This window comes from Aphelocoma coerulescens, chromosome 4, assembly GCF_041296385.1.
Source record: "Aphelocoma coerulescens isolate FSJ_1873_10779 chromosome 4, UR_Acoe_1.0, whole genome shotgun sequence".
In the NCBI taxonomy this organism is placed as follows: domain Eukaryota; kingdom Metazoa; phylum Chordata; class Aves; order Passeriformes; family Corvidae; genus Aphelocoma; species Aphelocoma coerulescens.
In genome coordinates, this window is record NC_091017.1 from 2,187,327 (window position 1) to 2,210,999 (window position 23,673).

At 47.3% G+C, this 23,673-nt stretch overlaps 1 protein-coding gene across 5 annotated transcripts in view; it reads left to right on the forward strand.

Moving 5' to 3' along the window:
* FRAS1 (Fraser extracellular matrix complex subunit 1) overlaps positions 1-23,673 on the forward strand; it is a 114,853-nt gene that overhangs the window by 71,569 nt on the left and 19,611 nt on the right. For 4 of the 5 annotated variants that reach the window (XM_069012427.1, XM_069012426.1, XM_069012429.1 and 1 more), the window contains exons 22-44: positions 2,695-2,841; positions 3,482-3,622; positions 3,713-3,853; positions 4,075-4,218; positions 4,790-5,060; positions 6,308-6,392; positions 8,070-8,384; positions 10,801-10,954; positions 12,725-12,903; positions 14,221-14,337; positions 16,280-16,394; positions 16,846-16,983; positions 17,174-17,206; positions 17,897-18,028; positions 18,290-18,415; positions 18,795-19,042; positions 20,226-20,374; positions 20,608-20,770; positions 21,470-21,605; positions 21,909-22,105; positions 22,445-22,598; positions 22,967-23,230; positions 23,341-23,529. In XM_069012427.1, the coding sequence (XP_068868528.1) occupies positions 2,695-2,841; positions 3,482-3,622; positions 3,713-3,853; positions 4,075-4,218; positions 4,790-5,060; positions 6,308-6,392; positions 8,070-8,384; positions 10,801-10,954; positions 12,725-12,903; positions 14,221-14,337; positions 16,280-16,394; positions 16,846-16,983; positions 17,174-17,206; positions 17,897-18,028; positions 18,290-18,415; positions 18,795-19,042; positions 20,226-20,374; positions 20,608-20,770; positions 21,470-21,605; positions 21,909-22,105; positions 22,445-22,598; positions 22,967-23,230; positions 23,341-23,529 (3,738 nt within the window). The remainder of the gene's footprint in view (positions 1-2,694; positions 2,842-3,481; positions 3,623-3,712; positions 3,854-4,074; positions 4,219-4,789; positions 5,061-6,307; positions 6,393-8,069; positions 8,385-10,800; positions 10,955-12,724; positions 12,904-14,220; positions 14,338-16,279; positions 16,395-16,845; positions 16,984-17,173; positions 17,207-17,896; positions 18,029-18,289; positions 18,416-18,794; positions 19,043-20,225; positions 20,375-20,607; positions 20,771-21,469; positions 21,606-21,908; positions 22,106-22,444; positions 22,599-22,966; positions 23,231-23,340; positions 23,530-23,673) is intronic. The other variant, XM_069012428.1, reaches the window with a different exon arrangement.

A 23,673-nucleotide genomic window follows, 5' to 3' on the forward strand; every position in this document is an offset into this window, starting at 1 on the left:
TCGGGAGCAGAGCCTACAGCATGGTTGAAATTTGAAAACAGTTGCAGTTTTGTTATTGACCTCAAAGACAAGAGGCTTTGTGTCCTGCTGTAGAAATCTGCAGGGGCATTTGTGTAGGTTTCCCTGTGATGGATTCTGGACTTTAGGAAAACTTGGCAAGTTGAGACCAGTTTTAATCAATCCTTACTGAGGCAAACCCTCTCCTCACTGCACTACCTGCCAGCACATGCCATGGAAAACTGCACTGTAGCATTTATGTGCATTTCTCCTCATGTGAAACCCCAGGAGAAACAAGGTACAGCTTGGTAGGCACAGGCCTGACAGACCTGAGCTGATCCTAATGATCTGGTGGAATTGATCTGGTGCTAAGTTATGTTTTATCCTACCCCTGCTATCCTTTTTGAATCTCTCAGGTCCTTTCCTTTCCTTTATTATTCTGTGTTCACTCTGGCCCTGGGTTATATCTCTCATAATTATTTGGCTTGAGGTTCCAAAATGCAAAATGGTATGGCCTAAAGATATAAAAGCCAGGAAAAAGCCCTGCTTGAATCGTCCTGCTATAATACACACACCTAAACATGAGTGAATGCTTAAGGGCTTTGGTCACTGTGAACCCAAACACTCAGATTAGTGATGTCCTGCATTACCCTGATTTATAAAATAACTGTTGCACTGAGTCCAGGTATCAGTGTCATCCTACCTAGAACCAGTTTTGTCACTGATGAGGTCCTGTAGGAGGAAACTGATGCAGTTGTCAGCTTTACCTGCCTTTTGTTGAAATGGTTCTCTTGAAACTACTATTTCCATCTGATCAGCAGAAATGGAGACACATAGGTTCAAGGAAATAATTGGAAGGATTTGCACCACTCTTCTGTTGAGAGAGGGAAAAAAAAAGGCTACTCAGTAATAATGAAAAAAGGAAAGTAATAAAAAATAGGAGTTTAAAAAAAAAAGGGATTCTTGCTGTCCTGGCTAGTTTGCTACAAGCTCTACAAAATACTCAGGTTTTTTTCCTGCAGTATGGATTCTCTTATTGCTTGCTGCACCAGAATATCTCCCTTCCTAATTGACATGGCCCTTTCTAATGAAAGCTTTCCTGTAGATAGCCCCTGCCTCAGGATATCAAGGTAGACCTGGAATGTTCCTGCGGCCTGCGCCATTCCCGAATTTGGTTCAGGGGCTCAGCTGCAAATAGATTTTTATTTTTTTGCAAGCCAATTCAGCTACTCTAATCTCCTTATTGCAAATGGCTTTTTAAGAAGTGTTTGTAATCCTTGGGGCAGGAGGCTCAAGGCTGAGTGTGTTGGATTTTTGTCATTCCAAGTGTCACTTGTGCCTTTTCAAGTGCTGCCGATAAGCCATGGAGATAGAAATTGTCCCAGGCTGCTGGGAAACTGCCACTTCGAGGGCATGAAGATTGTTTAACTGGAGGTTGGCTGTTAGGCTGAGAAAATCTGGTCTCTCTTCAACATTTATTTTAGTCTCTTTGCACTTTTGAGGAACTCGGGGTTGGAATGAGGTTCAGAGAGATGCTGAGTGCACGTATGGGCTCCAGGAGATATTTTTAAACTCAATGACATCCTGGCCCAGGAACAGTGAGAAGCTTAACGAGTCCTTCATGGGCTTAAAAATGCAGATACGGAGTCACACTGATAAAACAAGCAGACAGGTTTGCTTCCAGATACAGTTTTTGCTTACTCTCCTGGCATGCCTCCATGGGTAGCCTGATTTCCATGGATTTAGACCTCATGTAGAATGTTTTACTGTATTTTTAATAGTTGGTTCTTTGGAGCACTTTAAAAAAGTAGTTTTTTCATGTAGTATTCTTAAGGGAAGTAAAGTCAGAGTGGCAGCAGAGCACCTAAGAGCAGCTGCTAGATTCTTCAGGTAAACATTTTGCTAGAAATCATTTGTACATCAATAAAATACAGACCTTCTGTGACATTTTGTAGAGGAGCTAAAACAAGTGACTCTTTTGAAAAACACTGGGTTCTTGCTTCAGTGAGAGCAAAGTGGATATTTTCACATTTACTTTGATATTCGGAGGGTTTTTTTTGGTTATAAAACTGTGTTTTGAATAAACATGTCAGTATTTATGACCCAAACTGTTAGTACAGCCTCCTGCGAAGTTTAGTTCCTGGACATCAACGAGGTGAGTTGAAATATTCAACTCTAGGACTTTGATCCTAGATTCAGTAAATCCCTGACTTATTTTTTTCCTGGCACCTTTGTTGCTCCCTGCAGCTCCAGAATTTCACACTGTGTGCAGATAGAAAGGTGGAAACTCTAAGTGAAATTAAATGGGCCTTTGGTCCCACCAAGGATTGCAGCAGTCGACTGTGCTCTCCAAATTTGTGCGTTTCTGGGTCAAAAGTCATATGAAACGCAGGTTGCATCAAGGAAATAAGAAAACAGGGACAGGGAAAGCTCTTATTTGGGGATTTGGACTCAGGGTCAATGTTTTACTGTGGCCTGAGGAGAGTAAGAAGCAGCGTGAGGGGACATTCCAGCCTGTTCCAAATGGAAAGAGACTCTTTACATTTTGGAGAATGTGAAAAGGAACATAACAAGCAAAAACTCTGAAGTCCCCACAGAGGACAAGAGGAGTAGCAAGGCTGCAGGATAGCACCATTTTTACTTGTGCAGTCAGCTGGGGCATCAGGAATGACACTGATTTTCCTTGTCTTTCCACAGCTTGCAGCAGCCAGTGCTGGAGCTGCGACTCGGCCACCAGCTGCACATCATGCAGAGATCCAGCCAAGGTCCTGCTCTTTGGGGAGTGCCAGTATGAGAGCTGTGCTCAGCAGTATTACCTGGATTTTTCCAGCAAGACTTGCAGAGGTGAAAAATACATTGCTGGTTTCAAGGGGAAAAAAAAAAAAAAGGAAAGAAAAAAAGAAATAAATACAAGTGCCTTGGCTAAGAATCCGTTCCATGGCAGTGGGAGCTGTGCAGGTGGCCTGCTTTAAAAAGGCTGTAGGAAGGGGGAAATTGTTCAGTGACAGGTTGCTTGCAAGGTTTTTGCAGTTTTTTTCTCTTTTTGGGCAGCCTGCTGTCACATACTTGAGCCTTTCAGTGGAACAAGATTATTGCAAATCGCTCTCTTGTAAATGATTTTGTAACTGAGCCAGCAAAGTTTTCAGGGGTCAGGTCCAGCAATTCATTTAGTCACGGGTCAGCTGATAACGAGTGAGCTTGCCAGGATAAGTCTCTTTTAGGGGGTTTATCTGGCCTCCTGTACGTACCTGTCTCTCTCTCTGTCTTATTAAATCCTGCATCACTGGATGGCTGCAGAAATAGCAGTTTGGAGTGATTTAAAAGACACGTGACTTGAAAACTTTCCAGAACCCCCCAGCAGAGTGTTCCATAATGGCAATAAGTGATATATTCCCACAGCTTGTAGACCCCAAGTGCTAAGCCCTTGTGCAGGGTGAGCACCCCAGAAAGGGCTGCCCTGAACTGATTTTTGGTTTTCTTCCAGAGTGTGACTGGAGCTGTAATGCCTGCAAAGGTCCCCAAAGGACTGACTGCCTGCAGTGCATGGAGGGCCATGTTCTCCATGAAGGAGCTTGTGTGGAAGAGTGCCCTCCAGCTTTTTTCCGGGAATCAGACACGTGCCAGAGTGAGTTTTTATGGAGCATTACTTCCAAACTGTTGCCCTGCTTGTCTCCCAAGAGCTGTCGAGCTGAACTCTTTGCATGTGTCTCTTTAGGGTGTGATCAACCCTGCCTTCAGTGCCACCAAGCAGACAAGTGCAGCCTTTGCCCAGCCCCGTTTTTCCTCCTGGGCAGTCTTTGTGTTCCCAAATGTGAGCAGAGATACTATGCAGACGAGGCACAGCGCAAGTGCACAGGTAAGCACAGCGAGCTTGGTGCGGGGACCGTGGTCAAATGAGGAAGGAACTTCTTACCAACTCTTATCTCAACACTTTGCCCCTCATTTTGACTCTTTTTGTCAGGTAGGTAAGACACACAGAGTGGTGCTTCTGCTCTGACCCTGGGGACAGCTCTGCACACCAGTGGCCACGTTGGTTTTGCAGTGTCTCAGTGGGGCTGTGCTTTCCATCCCATGCAGCTTGTCCTCCCGGATGCCTGGAGTGTGACAGTGGCAGCCTCTGCCACCTCTGTGACAGCACCACGTTTCTGAGGAATAAGATCTGTGTTTCTGCCTGTGGCCAGGGTTTCTATGGCAATACACGGACCAGAGAGTGTGAAGAAGGTGAGTGTCTCTCAAGATAAAGTGGCCGAGCTGACAGACTCCTAGCAGCAGATTTTAAAGCCAGGAGACGTGTTCATTCAGTCACATTTTTGGAATTCAGTTCTGTGCAGTTTCGTGGTGGCTGTTGAAAGCCAGCAGCTCTTTTTCTCCCAACGTTTTGGTTTCATAAGATATGCATGTACATGGCTTTCTAAGGGAAGGTACCTGGTTAGGTGTGCAGGCACATGTTTGCAACAGCATCATTTATCATCAGTGTAAAACCAGTGACAAAATATCTTGGGGGAAGTCCCTTCTTGAATCAAGTTTAGTTGTTACTTATTCTTTCTTTATTCTAAATGACTATTGACTAGGCTCTCTGCAGGACAAGCCCAGAGTGTGCCGGCTTTCAGCTCTGTGATGGGGAAGTCAAGGTGGGAAGTGATTTGCCGAAGTCATGGTGGGGATTGGGATGGATTGCAGTCCAGCTGGGTCAGGAATGAACAGGGCACCCAAAAAATAGTGGTGACAAGCATGATGCCAACACAGCCCATGGTGATTCCTGCAGTAACACTTCTCCCTTCTTTCCCTTCAGCCAGCCGGCACCCCTCGAGCTCCCGTGTGAGCAGCACCCTCACGGTGGGCATTGGCGGGGTGCAGCCCCTAGACCTGTCCTTGCTGGGCGTGTGTGATCCGGCCGGTGCCTCGGGCCGGCTGCTGTTCCATGTGGACAGCATTCCCTCCACTGGCCGGCTGGTGATGCTGCTGGACGGGCGGGAGGTGCCGCTGAGCCACGGCCACCGCTTCAGCTGCAGGGACGTGCGGGAGAGGAGGGTCCGCTTCGTGCACGGCAAAGAGGAGCCCAGGTGACTGGAGGGAAGCTTTTTTCTGAGCTCTTGCCTCGCAAAAAAATTCTTGTATCTTGAGAACAGGTGTTTCCTTCTTCCTTGGAAGCATTCCTACAGGGAAGCACGCTTCCCACTGCTGCTAAATCAACTACAAACATACTTAACGCTGTACCACAGTGTAACTGGTGGTGCAAAACTTCTCCGTTCATGGTAGAAGAGGTCAGTGTGACCCAGCTCCCAAACCTGTTGTTCTTTTGGGGTGCAGGAATCTGTTCCATCTTTAGGATACTCAGCTGAGAGATAAAACTGGCATATTAGTCTGATTCTTAGCACAATTTCTTTATACTGTTAGGAAGAGGCTCAAGTGATGTCACTGCTGTGCTCTCTGGCATAGTTTGCCTTCAGCCATTCCTTGTTTGCCTCCAGTATGAGCTCTGTTAGTACCCTGGAATAATTAGTGGTGATTAGTAGCTGGCAAAGCTCACGCTGCAAGGATGTAGCAAGGAAGCAGATTGTTCCTGCAGCCAGGCAATAAGCCAGCCACCCTGCCAAATTCCACTCTTGATTTGCATCACCATAAAGCCTTGGCACTAGAGTGACATTGGTGGAATTGTTCTAAATTTCTGGCTGCATAAATCAGGGAGGTCTTTGATCAAAATAAGATCTAAAGAAGACTTTCAGGTTGTCCTGATGCCAAGGGTTAGCTGGTGTTCACCAGACTTCAGGCATATGTTCCTATATCCTGCTGTTTTTTTTCAGTCTGCCTGGTAGTCACCCTGAAATGTCAGCGTCTTCTCTTGAGAAACAAAGCTACTTTATTACTGAATATTACTCTATTTATTATTTATACTGTTACTTAAAACTTCAAAGTGTTTGGGTGGCATCACTGAAAAGAAAATGGGAAGGAAAAATCCTGGCAAGTCCTGAAGCCAGATAAGTGACATTTTTCTTTAGCAGCAAGTGGCTGACATTTAGAATTGGCACTTTATCTTGGAGATGCCATCCAATGTAGATAACATTACTTAAAGGGAGATGAGGGTATACTATTGCACAGCTAAAGGTGTTTTATTACCTGTTGTGACTGTTGTGAATCTTCAGGAAAAAATACTATAAAAACATAATTGAAGAAAACTTGAGCTAAAGCTTCTGTCACTGAGCCAGTCATTTTTGCTGAATATATAATATGCTTGTCATTATCGAGTCCTGGAAGAGCACTTCATTAATTGATATTATCCTGTATTTTGGCTTGTTGGGGACCTGTTTAGGAAAGGACAGTTTTCCTTGAAGGTCAGTGATCAAGGGTCATTCTCCCACTCTGAGGTGATCAACATTCAAGCATTCTCAACACAGGTAACGTAACAAAGCCTGGAAACAACCCCAAATTTTGTACCGTTTGGAGTCCTGGTTTCTTGCAGGGATAACACAGGAGCTGGGCAGAACTTGAGCAGGTGTTCAGATCAGGCAAACTGCACTCAACTCTCCCTTAGGGGCGGCAGCCAAGAGTCAGATGGAGGAAAGGGACTTGGGGAATTGACTGGAGAAGTTGGCCTGTGTCATTTTGCTTGTGCAGGGAGTTGCAGCTGTGCAATCATAGAGCAATTATCAGTGAGGGCTAAGGAGTCCCTACTGCTCCAATTATCCTTTGGATCTGCTGATGCTCCAGTTCAGCCTCTTGCTGCGGGGCAATTGGGCCAGGATTGATCCCAATGGCGGGAATGCTTTGACACTCAAGTTCAGTGCCCTGTTCTAGGACAGCTGGGAATTAAATCAGCATGAGCTATTCCAAGTGTGTCTCTTAAACTTCTCACCGCTTCTTGCCAAGTGTCCGTGTCTCCTGTATTACTGTTATTTAAAGTCTGGGGCACAATACACTGGTCTCACCCCAGAGGGGGTACAGGCACCTTAACGGGGGCCAGGTCTCCAGGGAGACTTTGCAGCTTGCACTGAGCTTTTTCCAGTGTGGAAAGCTCAGTCAGAAGTTGGGGCTACTTGGCATATCCTTACAAATAGAGACCTTAAAGTGCAAAAGAGAATCTGCTACTCTTAAAGCCCATTTACATCCTCAGAGGGGCACCAAATGACTTGACAGAACTCTTTCAGTGCTGGCTCCTTCCTGCCTCCAAGCCTGGCTTAGCCTCCATCCTCACCACAAGTCATTTATATTCCATATTAGTCATTCCCATAACTTCTGGAAATTAGAAGTGCTCTAGTTTGTCCTTTAGAATAAGACAAACTGTGGGTTTTGATCCATGTGTATATTGATTCTGGCTGGTGCTGAGATCTTGGCTCAGCCTAATCTCTCATTTACCTCAGTAGGACGTTCACCTAAGTAAGAGCTGCAGTCACTGCCCCAGAATACATAAGTGGGGTTTAATGATAGGAATTTTGCCTGTCGATCCCTAATAACCCAGGGAAGTCGTGCACAGGTGAGGTGGCAGCAGTGGCTCCCTGATGAATGTTCCCAGGGCTTTGACTTTGTCTCTGCGGGATCGCCTCCCTCCTGGGGCGGTGCATTACCCGTGGCAAATGATGTTTATTGGGATCAATGGAGACTGCAGATTGAAACTTTCTTGATGACAAAGAACTGGAGAACTAATTTAAACCAGCAGAAATATGGCCTCTAGCAGATCTTTGGTATAACTTGAATAAGGCTGTGGGGAGTGCTAGAAATGAAATAAATACTGATGATGAAGACACCCAGTTTTGCTGTCATCTCCAAAGGCTAATGAAGATCAGCTAGAGTCAGATGCTTTCTATATAAAGGTCCTAAGTTTTTGCCTTTTCTAAGCCTAATGTGGCATGAGCATCTTCTTTTCATGTGACTAATTCATTTTAAATGCTAAATATTGTTAGATCTGCCCACCGGGGCAAAAGGTGTGGAGAGTGATTCTCTGCTGCTAAGAAATAGGAGATTTTCAGGAATGAAATGAACTGATGTCCTTATCGCCAAACTTTTAATTCCAGCCCTTAATCATGATCCAGTCTCCCAGGTTCAGCAAACACCTCAGAGCTGGTTTTGTGTTTCAGGCCCCGTACGTTTTCAGGAACGAGCCCCTCCTTGTTGGCAGGGGGGAAACCGGGATGATATCGGAGCTGGTGCTTGGCGTGGGGGACAGTGACAATCCCCAGGACGTGGTGCTGATGGTGTTGGAGCCTCCACGCCACGGGAAGCTGCTCGGGCCCCCTGGGGACTCCGGCACCTTCCGCCTGCGTGACCTGGCGGGCGGGCGGCTGCGCTACGCCCACGATGGCTCCGACAGCCGGCAGGACACGGCTCTGCTGCAAGTGAGCGACGGGTACCACTTCCAGAACATCCTGCTCCTCATCAGGATTGCTCCCAAGGTATGCGCTGGCACGTGAACCCTGGAAGGCAGACTGGGAGTCTGGAGAAGTACCACTCTGTCCCTGAGGTGTCACTAATGCTGAGTTACCGACAGGAGAAAGTAGTGGATTGATAGGGGGATCACCCAGTGGATTTTGGAGGTCACCCGAATTTTTGGTTTGCAGCAGCTCAAGTTGTGCAGCTTTGACGATTTAAAGTCCAGAGTTATTTGATGAAAGGTAATAAACTGTAACAAAACAGAAGGAGAAAGAGCTGAAAATGTCTTCATCCCTTATTAATGTGAAGGAGCAACAAAAAGTAGAGCTGTCATTAGAGCTGTCAGTAGAGAAGGCCACAGTTGGCAGTCTTTTATGTAGAGATCTGACACAGTGTCTTCGAGTTCCACCCCTTGGAAAGGAGTTAGGAGGAGATGACGTTCCCCTCTTTCGTCCTCTCTGCTGTGTTAGATGTCTTTCACAGCACCTTGGGCAAGAAAATTTGAAGGGAGCTTTGCGAGTGCTCCGTGCGTCTGTGGAGTTCAGCACAAGAGGCACTGATCCCATTTGGACCCTGCAGGTTCTCCAAAAGCTACAGTAGTAATTAATGTTAATTAGTGCCACGACTCACACAGCAGTCTGGGGATGAAAAAGGGATTGCTTTCAAGGCTGGTTCTGTTATTACACTCCTGGAATAAGAGGAGCCCTGCCTGTGGTTTCTGCACCCAGATCGCTTCCATGGCCCTAACGAGCCTGAATAGGATCAGGAGTGTGAAAATGCTTGGACACCACTCTGTGTTGTTTGTAACACCTTTTTTTTTCCACCACTCTTGATTAAGCAGGTTCTTGTAAATGCCAGTGAGGGTGAATTGCTGAGAGTAGTTTCTTTTATTATCCTGTTTTGTGCTTCCTTGTGTCTCCTTATCATTCCACGTTTCTCTGTGCAGCACTTGACTACAGAGAAGAAGGAAGGTGGTGACAGAGGTGAGAGCAGAGCAGCTTTAAGGGCTTTTTCCAGTCCCTTTGGTTGCTAATGGCTGCTTTTCCCATCCAGGCCCTTTGCTGGAACTGTTAGAGTATGAACAGGGACATGGAAGCCTGTCTTTTCTGAGAGGCCAGGGGGAACACAGAAAAAAGGGCAAAAGATGTTTCTTTTAGGGCCACCCCAGACCTCTAGAGATCCAGCTAAGGGAGGTCTCCAAGGTATTTGCAAGGCAGATGACCCTGCCCTACCTGGAAGCAGGTAGCTGATGCACGGACCAGGGAGTTTGTGAGCCTCCCTGGGCTCTCTGAAAACACTTTTCCTGTGCTGTTAATTCATTCATGTTAAATATAATTTAAAAATAGATTACCAAGCAAAAAGGGTTGTCTCATGAGTCTGTTTTTATTAACAAGCAGCATCAAAGCCATGTGGGAATGGTATTATAACGTGCTGGATGGGTTTGATGTGGCCAGTGAAGGAACATTCAGTCATTTAGTGACCTAAAAGCTGAAGGTTTCCATGTTTGTAACAAAGCCACAGTGTAAGTGGAGTACAAATTAGGTGGGTGCACAGCAGACATGTCAAAAAGGAGGTGGGAAATCATCCTTTAATGTGATTCCTTTCCACAAATATCTTTTTAGCTCTCTCCCCTGTCTCTGTGGCAGAGATCCAGAAGAACACAGCAATGAGTCATTTATCAATTTGGGGGCTGATTATGCAGAGTAGTAAATGAGGAGGAAGGTGATCCCTTAGATAGAGTAGTCAGGATTTTGACTGATCACACAGGTCAAGGTGACCTGCAGCCACAGCCAGTTTCTAGGTGAATGTGCAGAAATCCAGGAAAGAAGTCCTATTTACAGCAGCTGGGGTTATAAGAAAGAACCATGGCATAGAAGAGGTCACAGGGATTTTGGTGACCTGTCCAACAAAGCAAATTAGAGCCAAAAAGGGCTGATATAATCCTTGAATGCCAGAGCAGTGTTGCTGAAATCAATGGAAACTGTAGTGAAACCACTACTGCAATCCAGTCTTGACAACCACATTTCAGGAAGCTTAAATTAATATTGGATAAATATTCATTTGAAAGAAAAAAAAGCCACAGGAATAGTTTGAAGGTTAGGAAACCCACTGAATAGCAAAAGGCTGGTGGATGCTCAGAGAGAATGAGGATGGTGGTAAAAGACTAAATTTTGGAGGGAGACTCAGGTCAGGAAGGTTTAGGGTCAGCAGCAGGAAATTAGAAATTAGAGGACAAGATCAGTCCTACAGGCTGGGAATTGGGCCTGAGGGATACAGATGAAGGATCCACAACCATTTCTTCAAGCAGACAACCAGCATGGAATGCATAAGAAATCCCAGAATACTCTCCTTGATCCTTTTCTCTTGAAAGTCTGTTTCCATCAGCGCAGCATTGCTGACGTTCCCATCAGCCTTTTCCTGCTGTCCCCCTGCCTGCAGAGCGACAGGAGCCCTCGGCTGCTGACCAACTCCATGGTCTGGGTGCCCCAGGGAGGCATGCTCCAGATCTCCAAGACAATCCTGCACGCCGAGCTGCCCGGTGCCCGGGACTCCGACATCACCTACACCATCACCAAGGACCAGCCCAGACACGGTAAATCCCTCTGGAGCTCTGCTGGCAAAGAGCAGCACCCTTCCATGGTGTGTTGTGCACAACCAGTAGCATTTGGGGGAATATTTCCTTAGAATGGCACACTGGGTAAGTGCTGCTAACCTCATCTTTTTCCACTTCTAATGGGCATACAAAATAACAAAGCACTTTTTGCCCTTCCTGATCATCTGTGTTTCTCCAGTGGTAGTGGAATCCTGGCGTATTTACAGCCCTGAGAGAGCAGAATCTTACTGCCAAAAGATAATCCTCCACTGTGAAGGTCTAGTTGGAGGAGCACAGAGTAATATCTACCTCTACAAACTGCTGAGGAAATGTTTGCCTTGAAGAGTTCCTTACATTCTGTGACGTTTGATTTAATTTGTCCCAGAGGAAGGGGTTGCCGGCAGAAACAGGAATGTTTGGTGATGTTTGGATCTGTAGATAATTTGTGTCCCCAAATTCCTTTTGAGAGGTTCTGAGCTCAGCTCTCAGAGCAGTGACTTTCACCAGCAACCCCGTGCTTAGGGAGGATCTTCTGGGCACAGGGTGAGGGGGAGTGTGGAGAGTTCTGGGATTTGAGACTGAGCAATAAATGGAGAAAAATGGGATGAAAAAGAGAAGGTGTCATGTGGAGGGAAAGGAAATACGGAAAAAGAGAAAAATGGTTTTTTCCTGCTCAGCATCACTATTTTCTTCATGAAAACCATGTCTTCAAATAACATATTTTGCACTTCTAAGAAATGACACCACATTTAATTTGCTGTGCTGGAGAAAATTAGAGGATCCCTCTAGCAACATCCATGCTTTTTTTTTTTCCTTTTGCTGTGAGGACAGGCTGGTTTCCATAACAGATGCCAGCACCTGATGGAAACAGAGATTATGTGAGTTTTGCAGTTTAGAAGAGAAGTAATTAATTTGTATTCCCCCTTTAGTTTTCTGCAGATGAAGGTCTGTCTTCTCGTTTTTAATAAGCATTTACATGAAAACAGGAATTTTTCCCTGAGGAGCTTGTCTCCTGCTGCCTAACCCTAACTAAAATTTATAATCCTGCATTTGTATCACCATAATTATCTCTACTGTGATTAATTGCAGTAATATAAACAGGTTTGTAGCTGCAGGTGAGGAAGAAGCAGCAGAAGTCAATGATCTCCAAAATTTTATCTAAAATACTGTTTTGCAGAAAGGGAGGGAAAAAATAAGAGAGAGAGAGAAATGTGGAGAATTGGTCCTGAATCCAGGAGGGCTTATCTGCCTAACTTAGTCTGTGACTAATGGGAAAGATATTCATACCTGTAGAAAAGATATAATTTGACTTTTAGCTTTTTAGGGGAACTCCCATGAGCAAAACTGTAAGATTTGGAGTGTAATTAGGGCACCGATAAAGGAATTTTAGCCCAGAGTTCGATGATCGGATGGAAGTGTGATATTTCATCTTGCTGAATTACTCTTTTTGTTGCTCCAGCTTTTCAAGGGTGGTTTGGGGAAATGAAATGGGAGAACTTATGATGGATGTTTCACATAACAGAATGATTAATTACCAGTCAGCAGAATTATCAACCCGTTTAATGGAATTAATTAACAAGATTTCCCAATGTCGCTGGGAAGTCTCAAGGTCTGCTGATGGCTTTTGGGAACTCTGCTGGTATTTCTGTCACTTAACACTGCATGGAAAAAAGCTCTGGCTGGGTGGGCATTTGCCTTGGCTGCTCCTTAGTCTGTGTAAAGGCACCTCTTGCTCCCTGTGTTCTCCCAAGTTCCTCTTTGCATTCCCAGGGGAAGTGGTGCTGCTGGTCCCGATGCCAGCGGATGGCCCGGCAGACTCCTGGCAGCTTTTACCTGATGGAAGAGCAGCCTCACCCACCACCTCCTTCACCCAGCAGGACATCAGTGATGGCATCGTGTGGTACAGGCACTCTGGAGCTGAAGTAGAGAGTGACTCCTTCCAATTCCAGGTATTCCTCATCACGTTTCTGGAAAAATCACGTGGCAGTTCTCTGAGGTTTCTCCACTTGTGTCTTGTGATTCCGGGTTTTAAAAATGACACAAACATGTGTAAATACATACTGGCAAATACACCATCCCCTCATAAAACCCACAATATTTACACCAAGTGAAAAACGTTGCAAGTGCCTTTTTAAAAATGGTGTGTTTTGCGAGCCCCAGAGGCACACAGCCCTTGGTTTCTAAGCTAATAATTTAATTTTGGCTTCAGAGCCCTTTGTCTTGCAAACAGACCAAAAAGTAGAAATACTCCCCAGCAGCTGGGAAACTAAAATAAATCCCCACTCCCGACGGGTTTAAGAGCTGTAAAATACCTCAGACAGGTCCTTGCTGTTTGCTGGGAGGGCTTCACAGCCTCCTGTAACTAAGCCTACGTGAACACTGACGTGCAGTGTTTGTTACATCTGGTTTACAAGGCAGAAGCAATTACTGTAGCACCGGAGAGGCAATTAAGGTAATTTCTAAAGTAATTAACATAAGTGATAATGAGGAATTTGTAAGCGTCGGTGGTGAACAAGCTAATCTTTGGCTTAATTGCTGCATTCCTCTTATAGACTATGCATTTTGCATGAGTTGAGTGTTTGGGTTTACCATCTCGGAGCAGCAGCAATAATTGTACAGAGAACTAAGAAAGGGAGCTGGGAATACCTGGTCACATCAGGAGACCACGGCACACCCCTGTCCAAGCCTCAAACCTTGGGCTGGGACACTTCAGGGCCAACATGTTGTTTTCATCAGTATTAGGACAGAGCAGGTGGTGCAGCAAATGGCTAAAATGACATCATTCCTTTCATCAGAACTTGCATTTTTATGCATTTTCTAGAAATGAGGCTTCATGAAGTCCATTCCTGCTCACAAAGTGCTCTCTGGAGTTCCAGAGCATGCTGCCATCCCTACAAAGAGTTAAAGCCATAACTGAGTCTATCCAAGAAGGGAGCTGTATTTCTTTGGGTGTTTACTTGACCCCGGGACTGCTGGGAACATTTGCAGGTTCACCTCTAGGGAATGATTCTGGTCCTCTGAATTTTTACCAGTTTCATATCATTTGCTTTACATGTCTTTACTGCAGGCTTGCAATTAGGAGTTAGATACGCTTGACTTCATTTTTTGGTGCTAGAGTGGAAAATATATGGAAATATTTACGAGTCTGTGAAACACAAGTGCAGCCCATCCTGAAAGCTCTTGGGATTGCAGGGAGTCACTGCCAAGGGAACATCTGAAACTGGTCTAGAAATCACTGATCCATTCACATGATCTTTCCTCCCCAGGTGTCCAGCTCTGCCAGTCCACAAACCAGCTTGGAAAGCCACGTGTTCAACGTTGCTGTTCTGCCCCAGACACCCAAAGCCCCTCAGCTTTCCCTCGGCTCCTCTTTGCACATGGCTGTAAGTGATAACACCACACAGACGGCTGGAGTAGGAACGGGGAAAAAAGACAGGTCAGAAGAGTAAATGGGGTGGGGGAGTGCAGAAAATACCCATGAAAAGTCAAAGAACTCAGTATGAAAAGTGATGAACGTACAGACTGGAAAGGAGAAGGGGAGAGAGAAGCAAAATCAACATTTTATGGAATTCTTACCCTTTCCTGAGAAGCCAGGAGGAATGGCAAGAGAGAAAAACTGTGGGTTAGACTGTAATGAATGGGTTTTGCCAGTGGCTCCACTGTAAACTTGATCCAAACTGTAGCCTACCCACATTAGAAAGTTCCCATGCATCATTCTGACCTCAGGAACGCAGACCATAATGCATGTGGAAAACTTTCAGATACTGGAACTGAATTACCTTTTCTGGCAGCATCAGCTCTGGGAATCACCATCTGGGTGAGAGTGGGCTCTCCAAGGTAGTTCCTTCCCCAGCTGTGTTATTTGGAAAGATGATCTTGGGGTTTAAAGTTGGTTTTGTGGGCTCTCAGACTTTGGTGCAAGCCTTCCCTGTGTGTCCCCATCACGTGTGGGTGAAGTCCAGCTGTCCCCTCTAGTTCTCCTGTTCCGCATGCCAGGCGTGGGACCAGGAAAGGCCAAAGGAAGCGATGGGAGAGGGATCGGTGAAAAGCCTGTGGCACAACAGCCTTGTCAAGGTTTAAAATAGTGGCGACCTTTCCTGGGTGATAATGAAACATGGTCAGGCTGCTACTTGGAGCCGTTTATCTTCCTGCTCCTGACTTTTTGTTGTTGTCATTATTGACAAAATTGATGGGAGAGCTGTCTGGCAGATCCACACGGCGCTGGGTTTTATAGCTAATTACTCCCCACAAAATTCAATAGGGCCGTAAAACACATTCTAGCTCGCCACCTGCGAGTCCCACCTTTGGGAGAGACAAATAGGCCTTGGAGGCAGCGAGGAAGAAACATAACCTTAAATCTTTCTCTCAAAAAATTGCACTTCCCTGCCCCAATGTGATTGAGTTCTGTTCATTTGTCTTCAGACTCCTCCAGAATGAGACTTCTAAAGCTGAAAGGAAAGCAGAATACTTTGAGTCTTCCCATCCCTCTAGTCTTGACTTTGACTTGTGCTGCTGAGAAAGGTCAAGGGAAGTTTGGTGACTCTTTGGTTAAAGTGGACACAACATCTGTATTGTTTTTTCTTCAATCAAGTTAACCTGCTTCCCCCATATTGATAACCTTTCATGTTCCAAAGTGGATTGTTTAAGTGCCCATACCCTTAGTTCAGCTTGTTCTCTCCCTGCTTTGCTCAAGATTATAAAATGAGCTGGATGCTTTTCATACCCAGCTGAGCTGTTTGATTTGGTGACTTCTCAGAGCTGTTAATTCTGCAGGATTAAGGTTCATGAACCTGTAGAAATTAACTGCTTTTGGGCACTTAGGTCTCTTCAAGCAGCACTGTAATTCCTTTAACGCCCTGCCTGCCTTTGGTTCGTGATACTCTTGTTATGGAAGGACCGGAGCAATTTTAGACAGGTTTAAAACAAAAGGGAGAGCTTTGGTTCCTCTATATTCCAATGGAAAGGGCTGAGTCATTTGCAGGGTTTCTTTTAGAAGAGAATCCAGTCCAGCCACATCAGACTGTATGAGAAAACTACATAGACAATGAATTACATGTTCATCCAGGGAGTTCTTGATCCAACTAGGTTTTCCTTTCTCTCTTTTCAATTGCTGTAAGCCAAAAGAGAAACCCAACCACCTGTGAGTGTGGAGGTTGTGCACCTGCAGGGGAGAGGGGGTCAGGTTTAGGTTTAAAAACTGGGCCTTTACATTCAAAGACTGTCTTATATTTAACTAGAGCAAAGCAAATTCTCTTTCAATGCATTTTTGGGTGAATCTTCCCGTGTCTCTGGCCCTGATGCTCATGGTCTGATGTGTTTATTGAGGTGCTGGAGGACCGTGTGACAGTGATTGAGCCCCATCACCTCTCCTTTGTAGACCCGGAGATTCCCAGTGAGAAAATCCTGTACAACGTGACTGTTCCTCTCCTTCCTGGGCAAGGCAAGTGAACCTGTTGCTGCTGCATTAACTGCCACATTTTCTGAGCACATCTCTTTTTTCCCCTCACAGTATCATCCTATGGAAGCACCTGTTGATCCATTTGGCCTCCTTCCTTAGCTTTTAAACACCTTGTTCCTTAACCCCATTTCTTCGGCTTCTTTAGAGCGTGCTGCAGAGCTCAGTTTTTGCTACTGGCTGCATAATATTGAATGTTGTGTCCTGTGGCTTTCTGCTTCCCACCTCTCCAGTGAGAGGTTATCTGAAGAAACGCCTCCGTGAGCAATCTCCGTTTAATTTCTCGTGTCCCTAAAGCCCATCCCTGATGCAGTTGCATCTGTATAACTTGTTCTGCAACTGGTACGAAGAAGTACCTGGGGAAAGCAAAGGAAGCTGTGGAATCAGATGGAGAAATTAACCCCTCCTGGTAATGCTGGTGTCTCTGCATCCGTAGGTATCGTGGAGCACAGGGACAGGCCTCTGTCCCCAGTCAGGTACTTCACCCAGGCAGACATAAACCATGGCAGGATTGCTTATCGCCCGCCGACCGCCGCTCCTCACCTCAGGGAGATCATGGCCTTCTCCTTCGCAGGTGAGCATCCCAGTGCCCCTTGGAGGGCTGGGACAAGGCAGCTGGACTGCTGGTGTTCCTGCTTGGTGAGGAAAGACTCCTGCCAGGTTAAATTTCAGCACTTGTTTTCTCCAAAATCCTCCAAATCCACATCAACACGTGCTCTCCTGTCCTGACCACAATCACTCTGTGCTTGTGTTTGTCCCCCCAGGTCTCCCAGAGTCCGTGAACTTCCGATTCACAGGTATGTGAACCACTTACTCTTTCCTGGCCAAAGCACTTTTCATCCTTCTTTTGCCCTTCCCATTGCCTGTTATCCCTTGGCCTTTGTTCTGCTGCAGGCACACCTGTGGGCACACAGTAGGAATTTCTGGAAATGCACGTGCCTGGGGAATATTAATTCATCTGAGTCCCAGCAGTGTTTTACAGAAGCTGATCTGCAGCTTGCTAGAGACATCTTCTTCCAGTGGCTGCCTGGAATCAGTCCTAAAAGCCTGATTCATTCCTGTTTTCCCCCAAGTGCAAACAAGGAATTTGACGCCGTCATATTTTTTAATACAGTGTGGAGACATTTCTGCAATTAAATTGCCACAGATAAGCTGCTTCCTTGTTTAACACATCCTTCTGTTTCCATGTGCTTCCTAGCTTCCACCAGCAAGGAGAAGTCCATGTCCTGAGTTAGGAGCACACCTGTGGAAGACAGGATGTGCACATGTACACACACTGAGTTTTAGAAGTTACCTTTGTCTGCTGGAGTTGAGTTAGGGGCAAAGATAAATGCTCTTGGCCGCTGTGAAGTGTGAGTGTATCCATAGACCAAGGTGTTGCCTGGAAAGGTGTGGGCTGGTGGTTTTTGTACAGACAGGTGAATTTCCCAGGTGAAGAGTCCCTGCAAACCCATCCCTGCGCTCAGTGTGGTTCTGTCTGTGCCTAGTGTCTGGCGGGGAGCACACGACCCCGGAGATGGTGTTTGTCATCCACCTGCTCTCCGCTGAGCAGCAGCCTCCGGTCTTCCAGATCGCGGCCCCGTTCCTGGAGGTCAGCCAGGGGGGCAGAGCCACCATCGGTGAGTGGGGTGCGTGGGGCAGGGTGTGGGGCTCAGCTCACTGCCAGAAGGCCCAGGTTCACTCACACAGGGGTCACTTGTGAGCCACTCTAGGAGGGAATTCCCTGATACAGCCTGAGCATTATCAGGGGACAAAATATTTCCATGAAACCCACAGCTCTTGGGCTAGGGCAGTTCTGGAATTATTTTACTTGTACTCACTGAATTGCGGGGGGTTTTTTGCTCCATTCACACAAGCTGTGCTCTCTTTCCCTGGCACAGGGATCCAGTTGGCTGTGAGTGACACGGATACAGCTCCTGAGGGTCTTTTCTTTGAGCTGGTGAAACCTCCCCATCATGGCATTGTGCTCAAGTACAGTGCAGATGGGCAGGAGCTCATGAGAGCAGGTGAGTGGAGTAAGAGTTTCCCTCAGTGCAGGAGAGGAGCCAGCCTGGCTGGTTTAGCTGACCAGGAGGAGACAGATGCCCCTGGCAGATAAGGATACATCCATAGGGAAGCCTTATCTAGCTGTGAGCTCATGAAGCAGCTGGGAAGAAAAGGAGGATTGGTGCCCTCCTTGATAATCACGAGGAGTCGCTGTGTCCCTGGAACTGGGAAGGCTGCAGCTTTTCCTCTGCCCTGCCAGCTCCTTAATAAATGTCCTCATAACTCACTGCCCTGGCAGGATGGGATTAAATGCCAGTTTAGTACTTGATTAAGGTCACTTGAATTGGATTCCTGCTCTGAACAGAGTGTTTCTGACTTGTGTGTCCCCTCCCTGGGAAGGCGACGCCTTCACCTACGAGGACGTCACTCGGAACGCTCTGCAGTACGTGCACGATGGGTCAGCAGCAGCAGAGGACAGCATGGAAATCTCTGTCACCGACGGTGTCACCACAGTCACCACGGTGCTGAGGGTGGATGTGTCCCAGCTGGATACCCACGGCCCACAGCTGGCCCAGGGCTGCTTGTTGGCTGTCACCGTGGCCAGTAAAAGCTCTGTGACTCTCTCCCGACAGCACCTCGCTTACACAGTGAGTTTTCATCTGTTTCTAAACCCAGGGAATGCTGCCAGCCCCCCTTTCCTGATCCCCTACACACCTCTCTGCTGTCAGCATGGATTCTGTGTAGAGAGCTCAAGTTTTGACTGCTGCCAGAAAGGGGATAACAGACTCTTTCATCCCACAGGGATTTAAGGTTATCCCCATTTGACTGTAACAGAGGTGAACTGACATGCTAAACATGAGAACCTAGTTAATCCCAGATTTTTCTATCCAACAGACTTGCTAATAAAGCACATGGATTTGCTAAGTGTTAATCCCTTGAAAATTTCAGGCCCCTCACCCACCTTCCAAAAGCCAGGTTCTTTTTCTGGACAGATTGGAAGGGGGAAGGACTAAGCAACCCCAAGATGCTGCAGTGCTTGGTAGCTTGAGTTGGTCCCAGGGGTTGTGTGCAAGAGTTACCCTGCTGGTGACATTCCCAAGAAAGCTGCTTTTGTCCTTGCAGGTGATTTAGCAACCTGCTGAGGGAGGAGAGATCGAAGCTCAGGTGTGAGGCTGGAGAGACCTGAGCTGAGAGAGGCTGGCTGTCAGAGGGATGACTGGCAACTTTTTTTTCCAAGGCATCAGTCTGGATACAAGTCTGGAATCTGTCCTGTCATCCTGTTAAGGAGGAAGGCTGACAAGGGAGCTGCTCAGGTTTAATCTGAGTAAGAGGACAGATGGGAAAAGAGGATTTCACTCCTGACCCATATGCTCAGGATATGTTGATTTCTACTTTGGGTCTTATTTTTTAACCACCCAACAAAACTCTTCTAAGAAAGATGACATCTGAGTTGTGATACCATAGAGGTGATTGTATTAATGTGGTTGAAAAGAGACAAAATCAGCTTTTAGATCAGCGTGAAGTACTTTGAAAATTAAAATACCAGGTTTATTTCTGGGAGACTGTGTTAATGTGATACAAGGGCATAGAGAAAGCCTTTCTGAGATGAGAGAAAATGAAAATACATTTTGTGGTAGATTTTTAAAATGTCAACCCACTTGACTCTCTTCTCATCAGTAGAGCTTCCATTTAATATTCATCTGTGGGTCTCTGACCCAGCTAGGCAGACATAATTCCCTATAAAACACTTATTCCTCCTTCCACTTTTAGTGGAGCAAAGCAATGCATAATTTTGCCCTGTTTTGATTTGGTTTGTTTCTTCATGTTTAGGACAACAATTCTCCTGACTCAGAGATACGAATCCAGTTGATATCTCTGCCAGCCTATGGAACCCTCCTAAGGATGTCAGGCTCCCACGACGAAGATCTTTCCAAGGTTTATAATTTCACCATGGAAGACATCAACAGCCAGAGGATCAGGTAGCAAAGGGCACTATTCTCCTTCAAGCCATACCAGTTAAAAGCTCAGTGGGCTTTTCCCCAGGGATCTCTGGGCTATCTAGAAGAATTCAGGGAATGAAATGTGAAGGAGGGTTAGGAACTGAGACACCACCTCTCTCAAGAGGACTGCACTCACCCCTAACTGCAGGGATGGGATGCATTTGCCTGGGGGTCAGTGAGACTCCCTGACTCCCTGTGTCCTGATCCCACAGCTACTCCACCACGTTTGAGACCAGCAATCAGCCCGTTACGGACATCTTCCACTTCTCTGTCCTGGATGCTGACAACAACCGGCTGGACAGGCAGATGTTCACCGTCACCATCACATCTGGCCCGGCACTGCCCGCACTCGTCGCCTTTGCTGACCACGTCACTGTGAGTGGCTGCCCAGGACACTGGGAACAGGGACAGCAATGGCTCACATGGGAGCAACTGAACAGTTTTCCTGGACTGGGGGGAAATCACTGGAAAAACCAGGATGTTGGTCATGCAATGCAAAGGGTGAACAAATCACTTGGAGGCCAGAGGAGGCTGACAGTCCATCTGCATCCCTGAACCTCATCTGTCCTAGTCAGGAGCTGGCTGTCCCCAGGGTGTTCTTGATATCAGTGGAGCAAGTCAGACTTACCCCTATCCAATATTTCATCCCTAATTTCATCAGCTTGTGTGTAAGAGATGAGCAGCAGACAAGTCTGAAGACACCTGGTGCTTTTGACTGACACACAGCATTTCACACTCCTTATCAAAGTCTTTGGAAGTCATCTCCCTCCTTTCCAGCTTTGCATTCCCCCTCTCTTGCTTTCAAAAGGCTCTCCTCAACAAGGAATGCCAGTCTTGCCTTCCAAGAGGTCAGCATGACTCTGCCAGTTCCCTTCCTGTCCTGATAAAGAAGTCACAGGCTCCTCTTGGAGGCCAGGCAGTCTTTGTTCTTCCCTTATCACCTCACCTCCCTGCTGAATTCCTCATTAACAGACCTAGGGGAGGATGGGACAGCACTGCAGAGCCCGGGCAAGCCTTCTCCATGGAGGCAGCCTCGTTCAGTAAGGATTTGTGTTGTCTGCTGTTGCTTTCCAGGTGGATGAGGGGGGCAGGGTCCCGCTGCTGGCTCATCACCACTTCACTGCTGATTATGATACTGCTGCCAAGGAGGACCTGAGGGTCACCGTTGTCACTCTGCCTGTGTATGGCTACGTCAAAAACACCAGGACAGGTAAACTGCTTGGCTCTCTTTTCTTCCTCCTGGCTGGTTTGTGCTCCTAACAGGATCACATCTGTCATATCCCATGGAGGGGATCACCTGTGCTGCATCTAAAAGTGCAGCTTCCCCACTGCCCACTCTGACGCAGCAGATGTTGCTTCCCTGCCACAAGATGTGGAAAGCCAAGCTGTAGAAAGGAACATCCCTCCTTCTGCAGCCTTCACAATGTGCCTTTCTTCCCCTCATGCTGCTGGGTTTATGTAGAGTTTACCAGCCACTCGAGCATCCTTTCACCAGTGATATTCTGGTTTGCAGGCGAGAGCTTTGGCCCACAGAGTGAGTCTGCAGGGACCACAGATGCATCCTTCTCCCTTCAAGATGTTCTGGAGAACAGCATTTACTACTTCCAGAGCGTCCATGAAAGCATTGAGCCCACAAGTGATGTTTTCAGCTTCTATGTGAGTGATGGCTTCAGCCAGTCAGAGGTGCAGAGCATCAACATCACAATCCAGGTATGCTGGCTGCCAGAGCCCTCTCCTTTCACACAGACATGTCTCACGGGCAAGCTCTGCTCCTTCCTTTTTGGTATGTGGGAAGGGGATTAGAGGGAGATTCCTGCCCCTGGCACAGGCACATAACTTACCTGTGATGCCCAAGGACAGTTGTGCACTGTAGCTTCTTCCCCATGGCTTACTGCTCTGGTGTCTCCTCCCTCTTGGAAGCAGCCATGATGCTGGATAGCTTTGGAGGGACATCAGCACTGGTACTGTCATTTGGGAGCTTGTATTTCATTCAGGTGGGTCTTTTCCCTGTGTTCATTTTCCTTTCTCTGGCTGCTTGCCTTTGTGCAGCGGCAGAACGACGAGCCCCCGAAAATGGTGCTGGAGCCTGTCCGGGTGCAGGAGGGCTCAGCCGTGGTTGTTACCAACACCTCCCTCAGCCTGCAGGACTTGGACACCCAGAGCAGTGAGCTGGTCATCGTGGTGAGCCAAGGTCCTGAGCATGGTACGTCCTGACAGGCCGGGGGGTGAGGGACAGGGGGTCTTTCTGCATCGGTGTCTGTCTGTCTTCACTGTGTGCGTGTGTATGAGCCCCTGATGTGAGAGGGGAGCCTGGCATGTGGGATAAAGCACAATTTGGACCAGGACTGTGCTTGAGGACAGCCCTGTTCTTGGAGAGTTGTCCCTCGCTCTTTGTGGGATAGGAGAAATGGGGACTGCATGCATTTCCCTGGGAAGTTCCCTGCCGTGTTCCCCCACTCCTGCAGGCAGGTGGCACCTCTGCAGTGCCAGAGGCAGGCAGGGTGTCAGGTGAAGGCTCTGTCCCCAGCAGGCTGTCTCCTCCCCACTGTTCATCCCTCTGTTGTTTGCCAGGTCAGCTCCGCAGAAGGCAGAGCGTGGCAGAGGCCCCGGAGCAGGGCCAAGTGCTGTCCAGGGGCTCCTCCTTCACCTACCAGGACGTTCTGGATGAGCTGATTGTTTACACTCAGAGTGGCACCACAGCACAGACTGATGAGTTCGGCTTCTCCCTCACGGACGGGCTCTACACACAGGCAGGGAGGCTGGAATTCTCCATGGAGCTGCCGAGGAAGCAGCCACCCACGGTAGCTGTCAACAGGGACCTGCAGCTCCCAGCTGGTACGGGGACAGGGCAAGAGTGGCATTGCTTGGTGCTGCTGGATGATCCAGCCTAAACCATTTGCTTTGCTGGGCTGAAGCTGACTGTAGGTTTGCTTTCTCTGGTGCAGGCTCTGCAGCTCCGCTCACGGCTCAGCACCTGAAAGCAGCAGCTGGTCATTCAGGGGACATGACCATCAGATTTGTCCTGAGGAGGGACCCCAGCAGGGGCCAGCTGCAGCTGACCACTGCTGATAGTCCAGTCCAGATCTCTGCCAAAGGACCCCTCAAAAGTTTCACCCAGGCTGATATAAACAAAGGTGAGAGTGCTGGATTTTAGGTAGTCACAGCAAGTGTATAAACCAAGGCTGGTTTAGGTAGTCCTGTGAGGAGCAGGGAGTTGGACCTGAGGATCCTTATGGCTCCCTTCCAGTTTGAGATATTCCGTGATTCTGTGATCTTTA